The sequence below is a fragment of the Parambassis ranga genome, chromosome 21 (assembly GCF_900634625.1).
Source record: "Parambassis ranga chromosome 21, fParRan2.1, whole genome shotgun sequence".
In the NCBI taxonomy this organism is placed as follows: domain Eukaryota; kingdom Metazoa; phylum Chordata; class Actinopteri; family Ambassidae; genus Parambassis; species Parambassis ranga.
Window position 1 is genome coordinate 17,340,720 of NC_041041.1, and position 22,452 is coordinate 17,363,171.

The 22,452-nt window shown below is 41.2% G+C and overlaps 1 protein-coding gene across 1 annotated transcript; it reads right to left on the reverse strand.

The window, feature by feature from the left end:
- Positions 1-846: 846 nt before the first annotated feature.
- On the reverse strand, positions 847-1,677 carry lrrc3 (leucine rich repeat containing 3). The gene has a single exon (XM_028394097.1). The coding sequence runs from the start codon at positions 1,645-1,647 to the stop codon at positions 847-849; it is 801 nt and encodes a 266-aa protein (XP_028249898.1). The 5' UTR covers positions 1,648-1,677.
- Between the last annotated feature and the right edge of the window lie 20,775 nt (positions 1,678-22,452).

A 22,452-nucleotide genomic window follows, 5' to 3' on the forward strand; every position in this document is an offset into this window, starting at 1 on the left:
TGGTGATTACTGAAAAAGCTACAAAAGAAAAGATTTGGCATGGCAATCTGACAAGATTTCTCTGATCTGCCAGGACATTTATCCCACAAGTCCACAGTGATGGCAGCCAGGAATGTGGACATTAACTCTTCCTTCCTTGGGCCACAAACTCACAGGCAGTCGTTCACAATAATATCTGCAAACATATATTTCCCAGTTGATCATTTTTTAAATTTACACAAAACACACAAGAGCTATAGAAGTATGGCAGCTTTTTCAGCCTGAATCTGTTTTGTCTTTAACATGATGCAGTTGCATTATTTCCTGAACCTACAGTTTGTGGTTTACTGGAGGCAGCTCTGTACGGTGTGTGTGTGTAAAGCAAACAGAATGTTGACTTCTTCGCCTAGTTCATATATTAGCAGAAGTCTAGTAAAATAGCCTTCACCTTGACAACATGACACAGAGGACATAAATCAGTCAATACAAAGTAACTGGGAGACGCCTCGTCCTTGTCATTCATCTCAGTCCAAATTCAATCACATTGTGGATCGACACCAGCATGGGAACATTTATCTTTCCAGTCTAGCTCTTTTTTTTTGCTGTGATTTGCTTTTTTTGTGCTATCTCTGTTGTCCTTTCTGGTTGTTTGCACAACATTTAACATAACCAAGAAACATGTCCAGAGAAGATTTATGTATGGGGCTAATTAAAATTTAAACTGATCCTTTTTATGCACTGAAAGACCAACTAAAATGTGCTATGTGATTCTGTGTATCAACAGCTTTTAAGTCATTTTGTACACATAACATATTTACAGACACACACACATACAGACACACACACCACCTGAGTCATGCAGGCCTGCTAGAGAACTGTGCTGATGGTGTCAAAGTCCTTGCTGATCTGAGAGCTGCTGGGCAGTGACTTGAGGTACTCCAGGTGCCGCCTGGCATCTTCCTGATTGTGTCTCACATAGTAGATGACGTACCCGATCACCATTGTGAACCATCCGAACATGGTGACGAACATGGCTACGTCGGTGGTCTTATGGTGAAAGTTGCAGAAGTTGATCCCTGAGTCCAGCACCTGGATTACCGACTTGCCTGCGTATTCTTCCTGCACCGCCGTGTGGCAGATCACCTCGTTCACTGTCTCGGGGTCCAGCCGCAACTCCCTCAGGACCTCCTGTAGCGTACACTCACAGTGCCAGGGGTTGTTAGAAAGGCTGATTTTTGCTCGCAGACGCGCAAACGCCTCTTTTGGGACGCTTTGGATGCGATTGTTTGCTAGATCCAGAACAAGTAGGCTGTCAGCAACACCTTGAAATGCTCCAACGTCCACAGTCTTAATGTCATTGTTAGACAGGTCCAGCTCCTGAAGGTAGTGCAGTTCTCTGAAGGCATGGTTGGGGATGTGGGTGATGTGGTTGGAGGCCAATAGCAGGACCACTGTATCTCTTGGAAGGTCTGCTGGGATCGTCTCCAAATTCCGAGACATACACTGGACTACAGTCAAGCCATTCTTCTCTATGCAGTGACAACTTGTGGGACATGCCATCACTGGTGCCTTTGTGAGGAATATTCCAAAGAACAAGCCCCATAACAGGGCAAAGCCATGTAAGAGGTGGGACTTTCTGGGCATATCAGGCCCTGATAAGTCCTGCATATTTAGCAGTGACCTCCCACAACTCCTGTCAGGCAAAAGCAATCATAGTTCCCTGTGTTTGTTGGCATTAAAAAGATGATGATCAGAAAACCAAACTAATCACAAACATGTGGGCTTATCTCAAGATAATCCTTTAAAATTGATCTGAATGTGTTTTGTATAATCTTTTGAAATATATTTCAAAAAGGCTCCTCCAAAAATCGAGCTGCGTGATGAACATATTCCGGCAGAGACTTGTGATTTCAGGTTTATTGTGAGGATGTTGAAAGCATCAGAGAGTCAGAAGCAGACCAAGCAACACTGGAATCAACATGCTGCGCACTGGAAGGGGAAAAAATAAGCAAAGAAAATAGTGTTACACTTCAAAATATTTCTACAGATACACAATGTGTAAGTGAAAAATCTAACCTGACAGTGACTCCTGCTAATATAAGTCATCTTCTAAGTGCATAGGCACTTTGCCTTTGTCTTGCCAAAGGAGCGGCATTAATGCTATTCCCACAATGTTTACAAAATGTGTAATGTGATTACTGAGGAGAAGAAAAAAATCCATTTTACTTCAGCAAATCTCATAAAGCCGCCAGGACACTCATGGGTCATTGCCTGTGTTTTCTTATTTAATTAGGGACAGCATAATTTTGTCTCCTATAAACACATGGAATCATTTACAGCACTGTACATATCAATATCAATTACAACAATTTCATAAATAGACAAAGAACAACTCATGTCCAAATTTTGGATTTTTTTTTCTTGCACAGCCCCCTCTTTTCAAGGGCTTCTGTCTCTCATTCACAGGCGCATGATCAGAATAGCTGTACACTCTAATATGACTCCATCTGTCCTGCTGGAGGATCATCACTTAAGGACTGCGCATACCCTCTGATGGGCTAAACTGATCACACAATGAGCCCCTCACTGTGTTGGAGGTCATCCGCCCCATGGAGCCGGTGTCTTCTTCTCATTTTTCTTTGCTTTTTTTTTTCTTTGGCAGGAGCTTCATCGCTTAGGGCCACACACACGCCATCTATCTTATCCTCTCTCTCTCTCTCTCTCTCTCTCACACACACACACACACGCACACAGACACATGCATGAGCCTTAAAAAGGGCCTCTCACATTCTCATCATTCTGCAGCTCAGCTGGAGGTGTGGACAAGTGATGTGGCACCTACACGTACACAAGTGAGGCTAAAACATCCTGCGGTTGTGTTATGACACCGATGCATAATTAAGTAAATCAGGCGCAATTAAGGTTTAGACATGCGCAGCTTATCCAGCTTACTTCTTTACTAATCTCATAAAATAAATAATAAAATGAGCTGTCAAATTGCCTCTTTCTCCAAGTAAATAAATACTGCAGAGAAATTAAGGAACATTAAGGCAATTAAATAAGGATGTTAGGTGCAAGAAAACCTGGAGGAAAGACTTAAAGTGAGTAAGGATAATGATGCCTAATTGTGCAGTGTGGGGATGTTTGGTAATGTTGCGGATTTTAATCACATTAACACGTGGCACTGCATTAAATATGGGCTAAGATTAACTCCATTAGAAAGTATTCTACTTGTTTCCTACTTACCACGGAAGAAGAGTTTGATCCTGAAACGTGTTCAAACGGCCGAGAATGTCTCTGATAGTGCAGCAGCACTCACCATCGTTCAAATAAGCCCGAACCTCTCTAAAAACACGTTTTTCTAAAATAAAAAAAAACAAACAAAAACTTCAACGTGTCCACATTTCCGAGAGGGAAAGACGTAAAGTTCCTTTAGCTGTTCGCGGGGAAGTTAATAAATCTCCGAGAGAAATGAGCCGTATCTCCAACATGCGTCTTGTTGTGCGTAAAACACAGCACGGCGGCCACACTTGTTGATGGTGAGCATGATGGTGATGCTGGTGGTGCTGCTGATGGTGTCCCGGTGAAGGTCTCGTGGAACCTCTCCGCTCCGACTCATCACGCGCCCCTCTCTCTCTCTCTCTCTCTCTTTCTGTCTCGCTCTCTCCGAACCAACCGCGCGCGCCTGGCGCCAGAAGGAGTCCCGGCTGCGCCCCGCGTGGACTGAACTGCTGCGCTGTTGGCAGCGCTCCTCGTCCTCCAGTATACCCCCCCGCCCCCACCCCGCCTGCACCTCCCCTCCGCTCGCCTCCTCCCAATGTCTCCTCAAAGCGAATTAGACAAATGAAAAATGATTATTAGTCAGAAACATTTTTTTAAATGCATGTTTACAGTGCATTTATAGGAAGACTGTTATGCATTGAATGTATTCTGTGGCTCTATATGTCTCTGGCTATGTTTTTAATCAAGGCCATAAGTTGCATTAATTAGTAATTATCCACAGAGATATCTAGAGGTGATTGTGTAAATACTCCACCTCAAGACCTTCTCACACTGAACCCTGCTGCATTGATTATTGTAACTAGCCCGAGGGGATTTAAAGCTGCACAGCAGTGGATCAAGATGTCAGCTCTGAGGTCCTCACTGGATCCTTATTCCTGTATGGAATAATAAATAAGGTGCTCACAATCTGCAAGCACAGACAAAAAAAAAATGTTTTTTTCTTTTTCTTTTCTTTTTACATTTTAGTGCCACATGGATCTCTGCTGAATCGAACACTAGATAGATAGAACACTGGAACATCCTCATCAGTCTCAGTGTTTGGTTGTTTTTATTCATTATGTGTGGGTTATTAACACTGTATAACACATTATCGTAAAACAACAGTCAGGTGCCAGAAAGTGTGTAAAACTCTATCTTAATACAAATGTGAAAATGATGTCATAAATAAGTAAATAAATAAACCATGCTGTTAACATGGTGAAAATTGGTAATTTTGGTGCCAGAAAGAAATTACTTTATTATTACTTTAAAAAAAATTGCCATCTTGGATGCTAGAAAAAAATGTGTTAAAATGCTAAAATATTTCCTGTTAAATAGTGAAAATATTGCAATTTGTGTGCCAGATAGCCCATCTTAAAAAACATACTGTTAAAATAATAATAATAAGTAAATTCAGAACTCTATCTGGCAACTTGACTTAAACTAAAAATAGATATTGATGGCTCACATGCATAGAAGCATTCATTTGTTTCCTCCACAAGTCACTGTGTGTACAGGTTTTTTAATGGTCTTTCTCTGACAGATTGCACTATAAGCCAAATCTCAGAGCTGTTCGTAAAATGTACAATGTAGTGCAGGTTATAAACACACACAGACACAAACAGTGCCATGTCAATCTTCCAGATAACCTTGACAAGGAAAAACACATCTGCAAATATGGGCTTAGACAGTGAGTTAAACCGACCACTTGGATTCCATTTGTGCTCCTTCCCATGTGTGAGTCCAATGTAGGTCAGCTGGTCCCAGTGTTCCAGGTGTCATTTTAACTACGAAGGAGTTTTTTCATATAGGGCCAGGCCTGCCACAGCCTCAGACCCACACTGTGCCAGCTGGCAGGATGGATTGTACTGCGTGTGGCGTTTAACTACTGAACTCCTTGAATCTACATTTTGTACATTTGTTGGAACCATGGGGTGGATGTGATGTTTAACATAATACCTAGGAGGAAGTGAGTGGTTTATAAGACAAATAAATGTATAACTGACTGTGTAATTACCTCATAAAGACCTCACAGTGAGTTACAAAGGGAGTCCGGCCAATTAATAACACGAGGTAATGACATCCTAAAGCTGCACTAATCCATACTTTAACATTAGCTGTGGGCCATAATATTGAAAGTGAAGGAGGTCACTTTTATTAAGAAACTCTCAGATTTATAACCACATTCTTTTCCTTAGCATGTGATGTGGTTCAGAGAGCTATTTAAGATTTAAAGGACAAAGCTGCTAATTGATTTTTTCCTTTTTTTTAATTTAAAGACGTAGAAGCTTCACGCAGAGAGGATGGGGTTAAATGTTGTGAGTAGTCTTATCACTGTATGGTTGTGTAATGTATAGTCCTGTGGGTATTTATGCAGGTCCTGTGAGACTGGAAGAAATGACAGCGGGTAATGGAGCTCTAAATAAACAAAGGCTTCATTTTAATATCTTTCAGCTCATTGTTTTGGTTTCTGAGATCAGATTGTACCTAGGGGACTAAAAGCCAGATGATAAGGTTTTTGTGTGAGTCCAGTGTGACTGCTGAATTATTAAAATCACATAATCACATAATCAGTCTGGACATTTCATTATAGGACATCCAAAAATGTGTTTTTGTGTGGTATTATTGGACCTTGTTGCATCACGGTGGTAGCAAAATGACCAAAATGCTGAAAAAATTCATTTACTGGAGTTGCCAAAAAAAACTCTTTAAGAAGACATTCTTAAATCCAACTTATTTATTAACATTTAGTGTTGTTTTTTGACCTTGTTGCATTGCTCCATGGCTGCAACCCATTGAAAGCAACTTGAGGTGAAGTTAATCATATAGTCTATGTAGAAAACATGTTTGTGTTGCTAATTGGAGGGGGGGAAAAACACAATGAGTAGAATTCAATACAATAAAATTTTAACACTTTGGAACAGTTAAGACACAAATGACCTCCACGTCCAAGTCTTATCTGCCAAATACAAATGCTGCGTGAATATATGAATACATTTTGTTGCTGTTATCTTTTTTTTCGCTTCTTCCTGCTAAGATATGTGATATAATGGCAAAATCTCCAACAATTTGTGTGTTTTTTTTTTAAATATCGGGCAAATATGCACAAGATATGTAAATGAGTCAACTGGGACCTGACAAAAGGGGACTGAGGCTATGGAAGTATCAGCGGCCCGAGCCGGGGATAGCTTGGCAGATGGAAGATGCTATCTCCTTCTTCTTCTTTGTGTTTTGTAGTGGCGCTCATGTCGTTGGACTGAGAATGCAAGTGTTTAGATAAGAAGGTGTGAATTTTTAAATTTACCTATCTGCTCAGCACAGCCGAGGTATAAGTACTGATTGTCATGCAGTGAGCAGAATGAATTTGCTTGCTTGTATAATGAAGTTTCCCCAGATTCATGTGATGTTGAAGCTATGCTAAATTGGCTGCCTTACAGAAGACAGAAAATGCACAGTGTCAGGTAGTCCGGGCATCAGAGCAAGACTTCAAGCACCCATTGTGTTGTAACTAGTGATGCAACCTATACAAAACTACAGACAGGTAAAGTGGCTAAAAACTCATTAGGTATGTGCTCCATAAAAGAAAGCAAGGCTGTGTTATTACACCTGCAGACTGTGGGCAAGCTAAATTAGGAGTTGTCATGCTGGGACGCAGAGATCATCACTTACATTCAGAATTTACTAACAAGCACACAGCATTGTTTTAATTTGTCTCCACCTAATCATCACAGATTCATCATTCAGTTAGTCCCAACAAAGGCCATAGCAGCTATAAATACACTCAATGTGAAGGAATAAAATATTAACACGACCAGCTAGAGGGGGAACTTCTAACTATCTAAATATACACTCAACAAAAATATAAACGCAACACTTTTGTTTTTGCTCCCATGTTTCATGAGATGGACTTGAAGATCTAAACTTCATTCCAGATACACAATATTACCATTCCTCTCAAACATTGTTCACAAATCTGTCTAAATGTGTGATAGTGAGCACTTCTGCTTTGCTGAGATAATCCATCCCACCTCACAGGTGTGCCACATCAAGATGCTGATCTGACATCATGATTAGTGCACAGGTGTACCTTAAACTGCCCACAATAAAAGGCCACCCTGAAATGTGCATTTTGTTTCTGCTTTATTGGCGGTCTGGGGACTCAGAACCAGTCAGTATCTGGTGTGACCACCATTTGCCTCATGCAGTGCAACACATCTTCTTCGCATAGAGTTTATCAGATTGTCTATTGTGGCCTGTGGCATGTTGGTCCACTCCTCTTCAATGGCTGTGCGAAGTTGCTGGATATTAGTGGGAACTGGTGCACGCTGTCGTATATGCCGGTCAAGCACATCCCAAACATGTTCAATGGGTGACCGGTGAGTATGCTGGCCATGCAAGAACTGGGACATTTTCAGCTTCCAAGAATTGTGTACAGATCCTTGCAACATGGGGCCGTGCATTATCTTGCTGAAACATGAGGTGATGTTCATGGATGTATGGCACAACAATGGGCCTCAGGATCTCATCACGGTATCTCTGTGCATTCAAAATGCCATCAATAAAATGCACCTGTGTTCTTCGTCCACAACAGATGCCTGCCCATACCATGACCCCACCACCACCATGGGCCACTCGATCCACAACATTGACATCAGCAAAGCGCTCACCCACACGACGCCACACACCCTGTCTGCCATCTGCCCTGAACAATGTAAACCGAGATTCATCCGTGAAGAGAACACCTCTCCAACGTGCTAGACGCCATCGAATGTGAGCATTTGCCCACTCAAGTCTGTTACGGCGACGATCTGGAGTCAGGTTAAGACCCCGATGAGGACGACGAGCATGCAGTTGAGCTTCCCTGAGACGGTTTCTGACAGTTTGTGCAGAAATTGTTTAGTTATGCAAACCAATTGTTTCAGCAGCTGTCTGAGTGGCTGGTCTCAGACGATCTCGGAGGTGAACCTGCTGGATGTGGAGGTCCTGGGCTGGTGTGGTTACTCGTGGTCTGCGGTTGTGAGGCCGGTTGGATGTACTGCCATATTCTCTGAAACGCCTTTGGAGAAATGAACATTCAATGCACGAGCAACAGATCTGGTTGACATTCCTGCTGTCAACATGCCAATTGCACGCTCCCTCAATGCTTGTGGCATCTGTGGCATTTTGCTGTGAGACAAAACTGCACATTTCAGGGTGGCCTTTTATTGTGGGCAGTTTGAGGTACACCTGTGCACTAATCATGATGTCAGATCAGCATCTTGATGTGGCACACCTGTGAGGTGGGATGGATTATCTCAGCAAAGCAGAAGTGCTCACTATCACACATTTAGACAGATTTGTGAACAATGTTTGAGAGGAATGGTAATATTGTGTATCTGGAATGAAGTTTAGATCTTCAAGTCCATCTCATGAAACATGGGAGCAAAAACAAAAGTGTTGCGTTTATATTTTTGTTGAGTGTACATCTGCTGAGCTGGGCAACTCACACACAGGTATTTTATGCTTTGTCTGGCTATATAAAAGGTCATAATAAGGATCATTGGTAGTTTGTTTCTGCCAAAAGTCCGCACTAAGTCAGAAAATGGGATGACAGTGGCATTCAGATACAAAAAAGGAAGCCAAGGTCGGGACTTTGGAGCACAGCTGGAGAAGCACAAACGCTGCGCGTTCGCTGCCAGAGAGATGCAGCAGGTTTTCCACGTCAGCGACTTGTACTAACCTTCCTCAATCAATTTAAGGGAACTGGCAGAGAGAGAGAGCGAGAGAGAGAGAGAGAGTCTGGGTTGGAGGGGTTGCAAGCAAAAGTGGCTATTCATCTAGATGAACAACGGCACTTGTTTTATCTCCGTATCAATTTGTCATGATTAATGTAGCCACTGTAGAATTTCCTCTCTGTCAGGATATTTTTTTTCTTCCCAAAACACGTTTTGTCCTAAATGCTTTGAAGCTGTTTGGTGGGATTACTGCACGAAAAAAAAAAAAAGATGGCGTTATTCCACGTTTATCCCATGATTAACACACTGGTAAAGTGTTTCTAATGATCACCATCTATTTATATTACGCACAGTTTAGAACAGATTTGACTGGCCCCTGCCTGTAATCGCCCCTGGGACATCTAATAACAGCTCCACACACAAAACACATTCATCCAACTCTGCCATGAGCGAGTGGATGTGACACCGAAGATAGAGGACTGAGGCATGGCTTGGTGTGTGTGTGTGTGTGTGTGTGTGGCATGGTAGATTTTATTTAGCAGGTAAAACCAACAGGTCTAGTTGTCACCAGGAGGCCTTTACCCCTCATCTTCTGTGTTCAGCTGCCCCTTAATGAATCCCCAAATCCTTTAGAATAGACAAATTACCCATGTCAGCTGCTTCCAGTCAATTCAACCTCCGGCCACCTACTTACTTATCCAAGTGGATCACTTTGGATTTCTCTTGAGTAAATTCATCTTGTTTGATGTGGTTCCAGATAGTGATGAGTGGAGCCTTAAGTCTGAGACAATTCATCACAATTATGTGTATTTACTGTAGCAGTGACCACGGGAGCGGAGCATCAGCGGCTAATAGTGTCCACAGAGGGGGGGGGGGGGGGTGTGAATGTCTGATTAGCTGCTGTAATACATTCAGAGCTGTTTGTGTGTGACAGGAAGGGTGAAAGGAAATAGATCAGCACAATGATTTATTACCAGCCACTGCATCAGTTGCCTGTGCAGTATGTATGTATTATTTAACAACATAAGATGGCACAGGCATATAACAGTCTAAAGCCTAATTTGTGAGGCAGCAGACACCACATGTGCATATGTGTTTTTATACTGCTATAAGTACACTCGAAGTCACTGTTCCATACATGCACAGGAAATAGGTGTCGTGACGCTGACACACATTTTCCTTTTTTCTCAAATTCTACATTAATTTCCCGGTTTATACAAATACAGATCTAGCTGACCTTTTCACACAACCTATCTTGAGAGTTGGCAGCTGCTTCCTGGAATATGCAGCAATGCAGCAAGTCCATCCAGCAAGGACACAAAAAACGTTGGCGAGTATGTGGACATCCACTCGGAAGCTAGTCTCAAATTATGACAAATATATGACCCTCACATACTCATGGAGTGGAAAGTATAAATTTGGTTAGGTTCGAAGCAATCCTCATCTATTATACTGTTCATGACAGTGCACCATAACCATAACAATGATGAGTTTTTCAGTTGTTGGTAACAAAATAGATTTAAAATAATAAGTCAGCAGCTTAAATACGGTTAGAGTTAGGCAGCATCCCCAAAAAGTCCCTCACTGGAGGTTGGTTGAATTGGTTGGAGTACAGACAACAGGTCAAACGTTACACTGAGGAATCAGGGGTTCATGACCCCTGACACCGAGAGCTGTTTTGTTTTTACCTGCTGTTAAGTTTTGTTTTCAGTTAGACTTGACAAAATGGGTTAAGTTTAAGCACTGAAGACAGGGTAAGGGGTTTAGTAACGATCATCCTCAAACACAAAAATTTACATTACATCACATAACATTTTACAGGGTAAATCACTCCTGTGCAGTCACTGTTTTTGTCTACCGTTGTAATGAGTTCCCACCCCAATGAACAGAGATGTGGCCAGAGAACTATGAACACGTTCCATTTACAAGGACTGAAATATCAACATGTTACATTGTCCCAGTGAGTTCAGCCTATTGTTACCCACCTAGTTAATGTATAGTCTGTATGTAGGTTTGTTCCAAGTACCATGAGTCAAGTAGTAAACAACTGTTGTCTTATGGTTTTTCCTAAGACAACATAAGGATATGATACTGTGTGTAGATGTGAGATGCACACTGATGATCAGTCAGTTATCATATCTACAAAATAATAAGCTTCAGGGCATTGGGGAGTGGCGCAGTTGGTATATTATTTAGGGATGTGTGGAAATTACTGGTGTGTAATCGATTGTTGTGGGTTGGTCTGGGCCAGTATATCAGAGCTTATTTGTCTGCCCCGGTCCACCCTTGATTTAAACAGGTTTGAATCATTCCTTGTGTTTACACAGCTCATTAAAATTTCCTTCCTGCCAAGGGGAGGTTATGGGAGTCAAAGTCATGTAGGACAAATAGACTTCATATCTCCTAAAATATAGTCTACTGATTGAATTTTCTCATTATGGATTGAATCCCATATCTTACACCTAAGTCACATTACAGAGGGATTTCCACACTGACCTCCAGCATTAGTAGGTGTCACAGTTCCTGTCTTACCTTTGTGTCATTTCCACCTTCCCACCCCTGCCTCCTGTCACGATCCCACCAGATGTCTTCTGACTTTTCTCCTGGTTCCTGTCATCTACTTCCACACCCATTTCACCACCTGCTTCAGACCATGGTCTGAAGCAGATCAAATCAAGGTGTCATTTTTTTTGTTCACTGTTTTGAAAGTCTTGAAAAAGATTTTACAAAACCAATTTTCACACTGGGAAAAATGACCTCTATTTTAACCCTCTCCATTTTGTTCAGCATGAGTGAAGGTGAATGTTGTTCAAATTACGGAGTGAGTCTAATGAAGGACAAGCTGTTTACAGCTGTACACTTGAAGGAGAGGGACATTCTTAGTGTCAAACAAACAGCCTTTTCTTAATTGGGATTAAGAGTTGTTAGCTTTAAACTAAGAGCTGAAGTGGATTGATAATCCAGAGCAACCAGGGAACAAAACTGAGGCAAGGGTCATTTGAAGAGAGAGTTATTTGGTATGTAAGCAGCAGTTATGGTAGCAGCCTTCACAACAGCGATCAAACTGTTATATGTCAAGTGATTATTTATTTGGAACTGCTCAGAAGAAAATATTATGTTATGATTGTACTGAACAAATGATTAGGCCCGGTGCAGCCAGCCAGAATAATAAAAGCTCTGCTGCACAAGTGCTTTTTTTTTTTTCTCAGGATGAGGATTTACCTGCACAGCAGGATCTCTCTTTCAGAGAGATCTATTGTTCTACTAGAAAGAAAGAAAAAATCCTGAAGGAAACACTGCATGAGAAACCTGGTGTCTGACTAACACATTGATTCATTGATTCCAAACTATGAATTTTTTTTAAGGTCAGCTTGTGTACTTTAAGCAGCTTCAAGCAAGAGGCATCAAAAGGCTGGAAAACTCAAAAATAAAAACACCTCATGGCACATTTGACGATTAATGTGGTTATTTGGCAGCAAGTCAGTAGCATCATTGTGTGTAAATAGAGCATCCCAGAAGAGGCTGAAGGCTTTTAGAAGCAAAGTTAGGGAGAAGAATCCACAGAAACCGCTCTACACGAGGGACACAGTGAAAACCAACACTGAACAGTTATAATCTGGAGGCCCTCAAGTGGCACATCATTAAAGAAACACCGGGCTTCCCAAACCAGAGCCGCTGTGAACAGTAACTTAACATATCCTTGTGAAAAAATGCCCCATCCTGAATACAACATAGGATTACATGCTAATGGAACATAAGGACATATTGCTGGATGTCATCCGAACGGAGTAAAGAGACAGGTTGGGTATGATGGGGCTATATGCAGAATTTCTCTCAGGAGTCTCAGAAGGACAGCCTTGTACCGATAAACAAATAATTAAGTACATGAATAAATAAAGTGTAGTCCTGTGCTATAATTCTTACTCTTAATCATTTCTTTTCATGTTAATAACGGTTTAAAGGTGTGTGTATGCATTTTTCCATTATGTATCAATGGCCTGTGTTCTAATGTATTTGTGTATTGTAGGTTCTGTATTTTTATTGGTTGCTACGTGGCTGTGATTGTTGAACCGGAAGTTGGGGTGACAGGTGAAGAAGAAGAAACGAGGACGAGAGGATGGACCAGAGCGGGTACACTCGGGTACACTTGCTATTCCTGGATTTATAAATACACAGTTAATTTCTATGTCTAGACTATAGGACAAGATGCAAACTGATTTATGTTGTCGAACGCCGTCAGTGGCTGTGTGTATGGTTTTTTTTTGGAAAGTTTTTTGAGTTTGAGCAAGTTTAGTAGCCTGCCTCGCAACAGTAACAACTGGATGCCACTGTAGCTCATAGTGCCTGAGCCGGAAGCAGTTGCCAGGGTCCTTGCGGACTTTGCAGAGGGGCCGAGACATAGATTTACCTGCCTTTCGTTTGATCAAGACGAGAGGACTGAGGAGAGTGACGCTGCAGATTGGGCAACGCATGCACTTGGGAATCACGCAGGTTTCTTCTCCTGCCAACGCTTCAGGTAAACAGATTGATTGTTTTGTTTGCTTTGAGTGAAGCCGCCGTCCAGTTTATGACCACAACGCCTGGCCTGCAACTTAGGAGGTTAATTGAGTTATACTGTCGGGACAGCATAGATAATTCTATTTTATTTTTTGAATTACATTGGATGAATATTCCCATTTTTTAATGCATGTGAGGGTTGTTTTGATGATTATGTGCTAGTGGTGCATATTTCATTAAGGGTTCACTGACTGAATGAATCCAAGTGATTTCATCCTGTTTTAAAGGTAGGGTAGGAGGTTTCATTCTGATGCACTTTTTGTTAAATTAGTGTAACTTCTCTTTACAATCCGATAGCAACCAATTAGTTCGGCAGTTTCGCTTTAAAATGAAGAATATTAGAATGTCGGTTAAATGCCATGACCACATTAAAGGCATCAAGGCAATACACAGGGAATTAAAAAAAAACAAAACAAAAAAAAAAGAATGGAATGGAAAGGAGTTTGGGATGCACTCTCAGTTTCCATCAGATAGTCATGCAGTGAAAAAATGAAGCATTATTTTCAGTACTGTAGCTAATTTCTTAATATAACCTAAAACAGCACATGTCTATGTGCCACAGGACTCAGTCTCCACGCTGCATAGTGTTTTTTTTTCAGTCATTAAATGCAGAAAGTGCCACTGGTTTATTTCTGCAGGTGTCACCACAGACGGCAGGTGAAAAATATCTGCAGAAAAAGACCAGGACTAAGTTTAAAGAGTTTACACTTTTACTCAAAGACTCTGATTTCAATTACAGATACTTCATCGTTGCTTTGAGTTATTGTTGTGTACAGAGGAAATGATGCTGTCATTAAGTAGTGCCAAAGATAAACTGGCAGTCAAGACAAAAGTCTGAGTAACAGAAGCTGACCGGCACCAAGATGCCCAGTCAGTCCTGGAAATATGAGCACCATCCGTGTGGGCTGACAGTGTTGCCAGTCAAAATGACTCCCACAAGGATGTCAAGGTTATTTCAGTGTCTTTGAACACGGAACAGCAGCTCATGGCTGCAAGGCTTGTGCCAAACTGAGAACTGAGCGTGAGGACCACACAGATAATTATCAAACTTTTATACCATATAATTATTTATGTTAATCAATATGATCTAATTAACATCTTAGTGCAAGTATGGGATGAATTCTAGAGGATTGCATGAGTGCATCTTTACCATTATGATGTAAAAAAAAAGAAGCCAGTAAACATTAGTGACCCTAAAGCCCCATATAGAAATATGAATGATTCATAAGGTAAATTATCTAATTGCTTTCTATACCCAAAGTTTAATGAAACATAAAACCCCAAACTTCTTCTAAGAACTAATCTAAACCCAAGGGTGTATTCATTTCCTACCCAGCATGCTTTGCAATTTGCTCTGAGACCACTTAGGAGAGCTGCTCCTTTTTTAAGAGGGGAAAAAAGCAAATGCCAGAGGAAAAAAAATGTGATGAAAGAATGTCACAGTTTGACCCTAAAGTGTTCGTCTGCACCCACTCTCATAATGACCCATGGAAGATAGAGGGCAAGGAGGGAGTCTTATTTTAGTTTGCGTAAGAGGCGTAAGAGGTAAAATAAATAAATAAAGTACATCCTCAGCATCCTCTGTCTGATGACAGGCTAATCTCTCCTTATCTCTGACCTGTTGTTGTATTGACACCTTGCAGTAATGACTCTGCCACCAGCACCACCAGTAAAAGGCCTTTAAACACAGGCAGGTGTGGACATTGATTTTACTGTGTGTTTTTAATTATAAGTGGATCAAAAGAAGCCTGCAATTTTCAATGAATATTGACCATGTTCAAATGCACATGAGGAAGTGATGAGGGCACGGGTGCTTCGCTCAGTCGTAGATGCTTTTGTGTGTTAAGTTTGACCATCAATGGTGCTCCTGAAACCCCGTGCTGGGCAACATGACAGACAGACCAATGAGGAGTAATCACCATTCCCCTTTGTGTTATTGGAACCTTTCAACATCCTCAGCTCATTGTTTTGCTTTCATGAGCCACAGTTGTGGTTACTCACACGTGAGGCCAGAATCCATTAGAAGCCTTGGCCGATGTGGTTTTTGTCCGCTGATAAAAATGAAGTAGACATGTTTTGTACTAGCATGAGACCAGACAGTAGTAGGAAATGAGTCATCAAGGCTTGTGTACACAGGAAAAAGCTTTCAAGGGTCAGAAAGACACAACTTGGCATGTGGCTGAAAGAGGCAGGTGGACGCATTTGCTCCAGACTTACGCCCAGGAGGCCCAGGTTCATGTCCCTGTAGTAACACATTTGGCTCTGAAGTTGAATTTGGTTCTTCTTTAAAAATAACAAATTCAAAAAAAGACAAATCTTGTGTGTCTTCCTGTCTTTTTGCCTTCTTTGTAATTGGCTGTACTCGCCACATTGTTGCCACCTGTGACTCGTTACCATTACTAAGTGTATTTAGCCGATGTGCTTCCATACTGGCGTTTTCAGTTAGGCCGTTTTCACACCTGGTCTCTTTTAAAAGAACTCAGACTCGGTCCTCTGTCTAAGTGGATCAAAAAGTGGACCGGCAGAAAAAGAACTCTGTTCTTTTTATGTTCACACTGTGAGTTTATTACAAAGAGGGCCGGCTTCTCTTTCTGGTCCAGTTCAGCTTTGTCGGGACCTCAGTCCTCTTTCTGTTCACACCAGGTCCTCTAGAGCTTTCAGACCCCCACTGCACTGAAAGCAAAAAAGCAAAACGTCTGCTGCCATACTTGCCCTCCCGTGTTTTCATAAATATTACATATGAGCCGAAAAAGCAATTGAGGAGACTACAAAGAAGACTGGCATGGTGGAGAAGAACTTTGTTGTGACAAATGTCTCTGATGCTGAGATTTTTCCAGCTAAAGTCACTTGACCAATCTACGGAGAGCATACAGGGGGAAAAAGGCGAAGACGAGGTGTCTCCAGTGTGTTCAGCATGCACTTTAGTTTCCTTTCATTTGTTTTGGGTCTTTCTCGAACTCAAAGGTAACACTTAATATTTGAATTTCACCTGCTATTTTCTCATTTCTTTCATTATGAGTTAAGACTTTAATAAGTTTACACTTATGTGAAGCCTCTCTTTATCCCTCTCCCCTTACTCATTAAACTCATGTATTTGCTAACAACAGCAACATTATTGTAGTAAAAGTTCATTGAACCACAGAGAACATTTAGATCCGATGAAGTCAAACCACCTGATTCCTTCTGGAGTGCACAAACAGCAGCTCTCTAAGCTCTCAGTCTGTTCTCACTGCAGCAGCTTTCATGTGTTCTTGGTTCTGTGCTTCATCAGCCATTGTTTCCTCTATAGAGACCGCTACATGTCACATACTTATGTCTACATCCATAAAGAAAAACTGCAGTGAAACAGTATATTTTATGTTTTTTATTTTTTTATTTTCAATTCTATTAATTTTTTTTTTTGGAAACCCTTTTTTGCCTGAACCCCGAGCAAGCACTGTAGGCGACAGTGGCAAGGAAAAACTCCCTTTTAACAGGAAGAAACCTTGAGCAGGACCAGGCTCATGTGGGGGGGTGGGAAAATTTGGTGACTGCTGCATCTTTTTCAGGGCAATTCTGCCAGAGCGGTTTGCCACACCCTGGGTCGATTCAGACCAGCTCTGCTCTCACGCCGTCAGACACACAGCCTTGTCCCTCATCCTCTGACAGCCAGAGACAACGGAAATGAGTCTCCTACATCTCAGTAGAGACAGAAGCAAATGTCTCCAATGAGACGGAGGAGAGTCTCTGTGTCCCCAGAGCCTGGGGAAAAGCCTGACACGAAACGGGGCGGAGTGGCAGCTTCCAGAACTAACCCTGTTTTTGAGTTGCAGCCAGACCAGAGTACATTTCTGTAGGAGGGACTAGAGCTGCTGTCTTTTGAGGCCTTTTGAGGCCTCTATTCGAATCTGCTGAAGCCTGGAGAGAAATGAGACAGTGTTACAAAAACACAACACAGCATCACAGTATTACAGAGTGGATCGCTATCACTGGGCCTGTTTAAATGTGTAAAAGTGGGTTTAATGGACCAAACATTTCACTAATGTGCAACAAACACTTAAAATGACAGAAATGCACAAAGCCACACACACTGTTACAGACACGTCATTTCATCATCATGTTTAAATGCAAAATATCCACTTGTTCCTTTTCAGGTTTTCATTGAAGTAATTTAAAACTAATAAAAGAAATAACCAACTTAACATGAGGAATGAGGGACATGTCCGTATTGCAGCAAGAGTTGTTTGAATTATTTACAAGAAAAAAGCCTAACTGTGACAGTGCCTCCTTAGGACATGTTTAATGGGAAAATTGCTCTTGTGTTGCCCCCTACCTTTGGGAGGTACAATACTTGTTGTGGTAGGAGCCTCCTCTGTAGACGGCATAGAAGCTACGCTAACGATTACATACTGACTAGTCCAGCAGCAATAAGGCCACATTCGCCATTTCCATCTTGAGTTTAGGCCAGTCTGATAATCACTCTGGTGTGGTTAAAAAAACTACATAGAGTAACTTTAACAGGGACAGACGTAGCCATGTTGAAAATAAACTCTTGGCAAAGCCGTCGTAGTTTGATGGATGTTTACACAGCTTTTGTACACGGCCAGGACACTCTCCCCGTCAATCCGGAAATATCCAGATTTGCGTTGTTCAGACTGAAAAAAACAATCGGGATACTGCCCGAATCCCGCTCTAGCCAGATTGATTTCCCCAGTGTGAACTAGGCATTAGTTTGTTTTTCTTTGCCCGTCTCCAATCTTTTACATGCACGCTTCTAATTTGATTCTGTTTGATTTTATTTATTTGTTTGTTTGTTTTTACTCCCTTTGGATTTTTGCTAGTCCTTATGTTTTCTGTATTTTTTGGATTTACACCTTTATTTAAAATATGCTTTATATATGATATGATGTGATTTTTGTTACTTTGTCTCACAGCTGTGTGCATATAGGTTCTTCATAATCCTTGTCATAACAGCCAGGCTGCAAAAAAAAAACACAAAAAAACATAGAGGCACCCATGCTGATTCCATGTTTTGTTCACCATTTTTAATGAATTACTGGATCAATCAGCCCAATTTTGTGGAAATAATAGTACTCTGTACTGACTGACCTCTGTCTGAATCCTCTAGTTACACATGGACTTCGACAGTTGTCTGTGTAAAGTTGTGGTCGTAAATCAAGCAGCAGGATACCACCAATCAAAAGCTCAGTAGGAACCTTTGTCAAATTAAAGTTACAAAGGCTTGACTTGATGTCAAAGATTTTTCTGTGTTCATATGTGGACGGTCAACATTGATTAAAAGAAATAACATGCAGCTGAGAACCAAGAGTAGAAGTGTGTATGCAGTGTGAAGGTTTTTTAAAATATATATATAATATTTCTGTGTTGTGTGTCAGAAATTCTGTAAAAATCTGCTGGATCATATGCAGAAATGTGAAATGTGTATGTATATATTCATTGTATATATATATATATATATATATATATATATATATATATATATATATATATATATATATATATATATATATATATATACATACTATTCTAAAGGATTGACAGACCTTCAGGCACCACTGTATTTACTTCACACCTCAACTGAAGCCACGAGGACAGTTTAGAAAAACGTGGGTAACCTTTGGCTCTTTGAGTAGGAATGACAAAGGCTTCATGATAAAGCTATTGAACGACGTCAAGTCACAATGGGCTTCCTACATATAATTTGGATCTTCCTTGTTACCCAGCAAGGTTGTCAATTGTCAAGTGCAGGGATTATCTCTCCCTATTTAGACTTGGTCAATGTGCGACTAAATGTAATCGGGGACTTTGGGAGCGCAATCAAGAGCTGCTTGAAACTGGCCATATTTAACAGCCACGATAGATTTGGGGAGGACTGATGGTTTAGCTGCATGCAAGGTGACCTCTTGTCGCCCCCGAAGAGGGACGCTGTTAATTTTGCAACACGCCGGTGGACAAGGGCGTCCCCTGTGGCTTGGTCTCTTGTGTACACACTCCAGCTGAATGTCAGACTAACTTAGCTCCTTCCAATTAACAGCAGTGACTCATATTTGCACCGTACAGCTTTTTTTTTTATTCATTATTGTGGGAAGCAGGTAAGATTTGCATGTTGTTGCGTGACACAAAAATCCCACAGAGTTGAGCCAACTCTTCACTGACAGGGACTCTGGAGGTACCTAACATTATTAACTTTAAAGCCTTTTTTACCTGGGATGTTGCTGTTGATTACATCATATTGCAAAGGCGTTCCTGGTATTTTGTCCACCCCCCCTTTTGCACGTTCCTGTCAGTTGTTATATATTCTGACAATAAAAAGAGATCCAGACAACCAGTCAGTGGCCAAATTGCTGCAGAAATGACTTCAACCATCAGATTTCACCTGGTGTTACTGTGAGGATGGATGTGAACATTAGGCGCAGCGGGGAGCTGCTGCCTTTATATGCATACCAGGCAGTCACAGATTATGTTACCTTCCTAAGTTCCATAAAGCTTGTCTGCATTTGCATTTCAGAGATTTACTGTTGCTATTTCCACCACTTTGTGGTCATCTAGTTGTTACATTATAGTATTTACAGACCGATCTCATGCAGGGTTATCTTATTTTTAAATGTTGATCGTTGTGGAGACCCACGTCTTCACTCTCCATGTGAGGCTGCTCTGCTGAAGCCTGCTCTTCTTGAGTCAGATGCTTCTTGTGACTCTGCCTCTGGCGGGGTCAAGAGAGAAGCGGTTAAAATTGTGAATGGATCATAATTCACTATGTTTAATTAGTGTAGCATGAATGTGGCTCTGATGCGACCCGTTCTCACCTCTTTGCCACATACTCCTAGATCTTCCAAAGATTACATAGTATTATTACACTGTATTATTCTGTGCATGTCTTCAATTGATCAATATGCACCCCTGGCAGTAAGGCTAATTACAGAAGCACTGTTGAGACATGTTTGAAGGTAAGCCTACAGGTGAACACAGAGCCAGTGGTGACCTAGGGGAGACGATGGCTAGACTTACTTGTTTGTGGCCAACGGGGAAAAATGTTTGTTACTGGCTATGACTCACTGCATTTTAAACCCAGATTAAAAAATGAGATTATTTATGTTATATTGGTATTATTTATTTATTTATTAGGCTACAAAAAATACAAAGCTTGTACAAATAAATGAATAAAGATTAGTCATAGCCTCTCCTCCATCTCCTGGCCTGATGGGCCAGTTTTATCAGCGTAGACCAAACCTCTGTTACAGCTTTTGCAACAAGCAAGATTCAGCCATCTTGACCATCTTTGACTCCTTAACATTTCTCTTCTCATTCATTTCGTTTCGTTCATTTCGCACTGAGTCAAGCTAAATCGTGGGGCCGGTATTTTTTTTCCTTGACCAATCTAAATAAAATCAATCCTGCTGGTTCGACTCTCTGCCTGCAGCAGCAGCCCTTCAAGCAGGCAGCACCCTAGGCGACTGCCTATGTTGCCTATGCCAAGAGTCGGCTCTGGGTGAACAGCCTCTGATGGGTCACAGAGTAGAGAGGGTATGTATGTGATATAACAGGTGGTTACAGCTTGTTGAGTGGGAGCATTGTGTGAAAAACTGAAACATCAAAAGCACATGTAGGTGGAACAGCTGTTGTATTATTGGGCAGGAATGACGGTTACATTCAAGGTTTGTGAAACCTTCAGGTTTTGTTTTGTGTGTGTTTCTTTCCATGGATAATATAAATGTCAGGAAACCTGATTCCCAACCAACTGTCGGTGTTTATGGGCCACTGCTTCTTTGGTCAGTTTTGAGGGTCACATTTGAGTCTTTGGAGCAATCGCAATTGTTGCAGAGTGCAATGTGCTTGAGAGGGTGTGTGTCAGACTATGACATACGATATACATGCACTCAGTTCTCACAAGGAAAATGTAACATATAGTTGATATTTCAGTCCTTGAAAATCAGACATGTGCATGTATTTCACCAGCTGCTTTACATGTTCATGGGGACTCGCTGCAATAGTGACGGAACAGGAGCAGGTTTCCTTGTGTTTAATGTCGTGAATTTGTGCATTTGAAGATGATCTTCCCTTACCCTATTTTTAATGCCTATAACCATACCCAGTAGTTTTTATGCCAAATCCAGCCATGAATAAAAACAAAACTTAAGGGCAAAAATAAAACTTAACATGGAGTAAAAACCAGCTTGCGGTGTCTAGGGTACATGAGCCTCATACTCCTAAGTGACAATCCACCACGTTGCATGCACCCCCACCATTCCCAACCTACCTATTTGCCAGGACCTGCTGTCTGTCCCATGTCATCAGATGACGTCAAGCAATACGAACATATGTGCCAATAATATAAATCTGATATGTTGTCACATTCTAGGCAATACGTCCATATGTTCAGATCACATAAATGTAACCATGTGTTGTATCTGGCACATATATTATCAACCAAATGTGCAACTAATGTCGCACATATGCCTACATCAAGTTCAGCTCACATCTGTAGGGTGGTGCTGGAGTGATCAGAGAGAAAAATGCCTATTTTCTAGCAGTTACATTTCCTTTATCTAATGGACTATTATTTTGTATTTCCAACCATAATGTTGAGAATATCCACAGCTAGCATTCCCTATACAGCCGGTTGTAGACCGTTAGCCTTCCATCCTGCCTGTCAAATGCTCCACCACCATTTAAATGTAGAGTTCAGAAGTTCAATGTCAATTTGAATTTCTATATCTAAATGTCTAATCTATATATATATAAGTCTTATAATATTAACTTTTAAAAAGATGACGCTTAAGTCAAGGGAAAAACCACAAACTTTATTATCTCTTTTACAAAACATTTCAACCTCAATAAATAATGAATCCAGTACAGACCTTCGTGGTGCACATGATCAAACTTAAATATGATCTGACACATTTTCTCAAACAGCATTAATATATATTATCTCAGTGCTAAC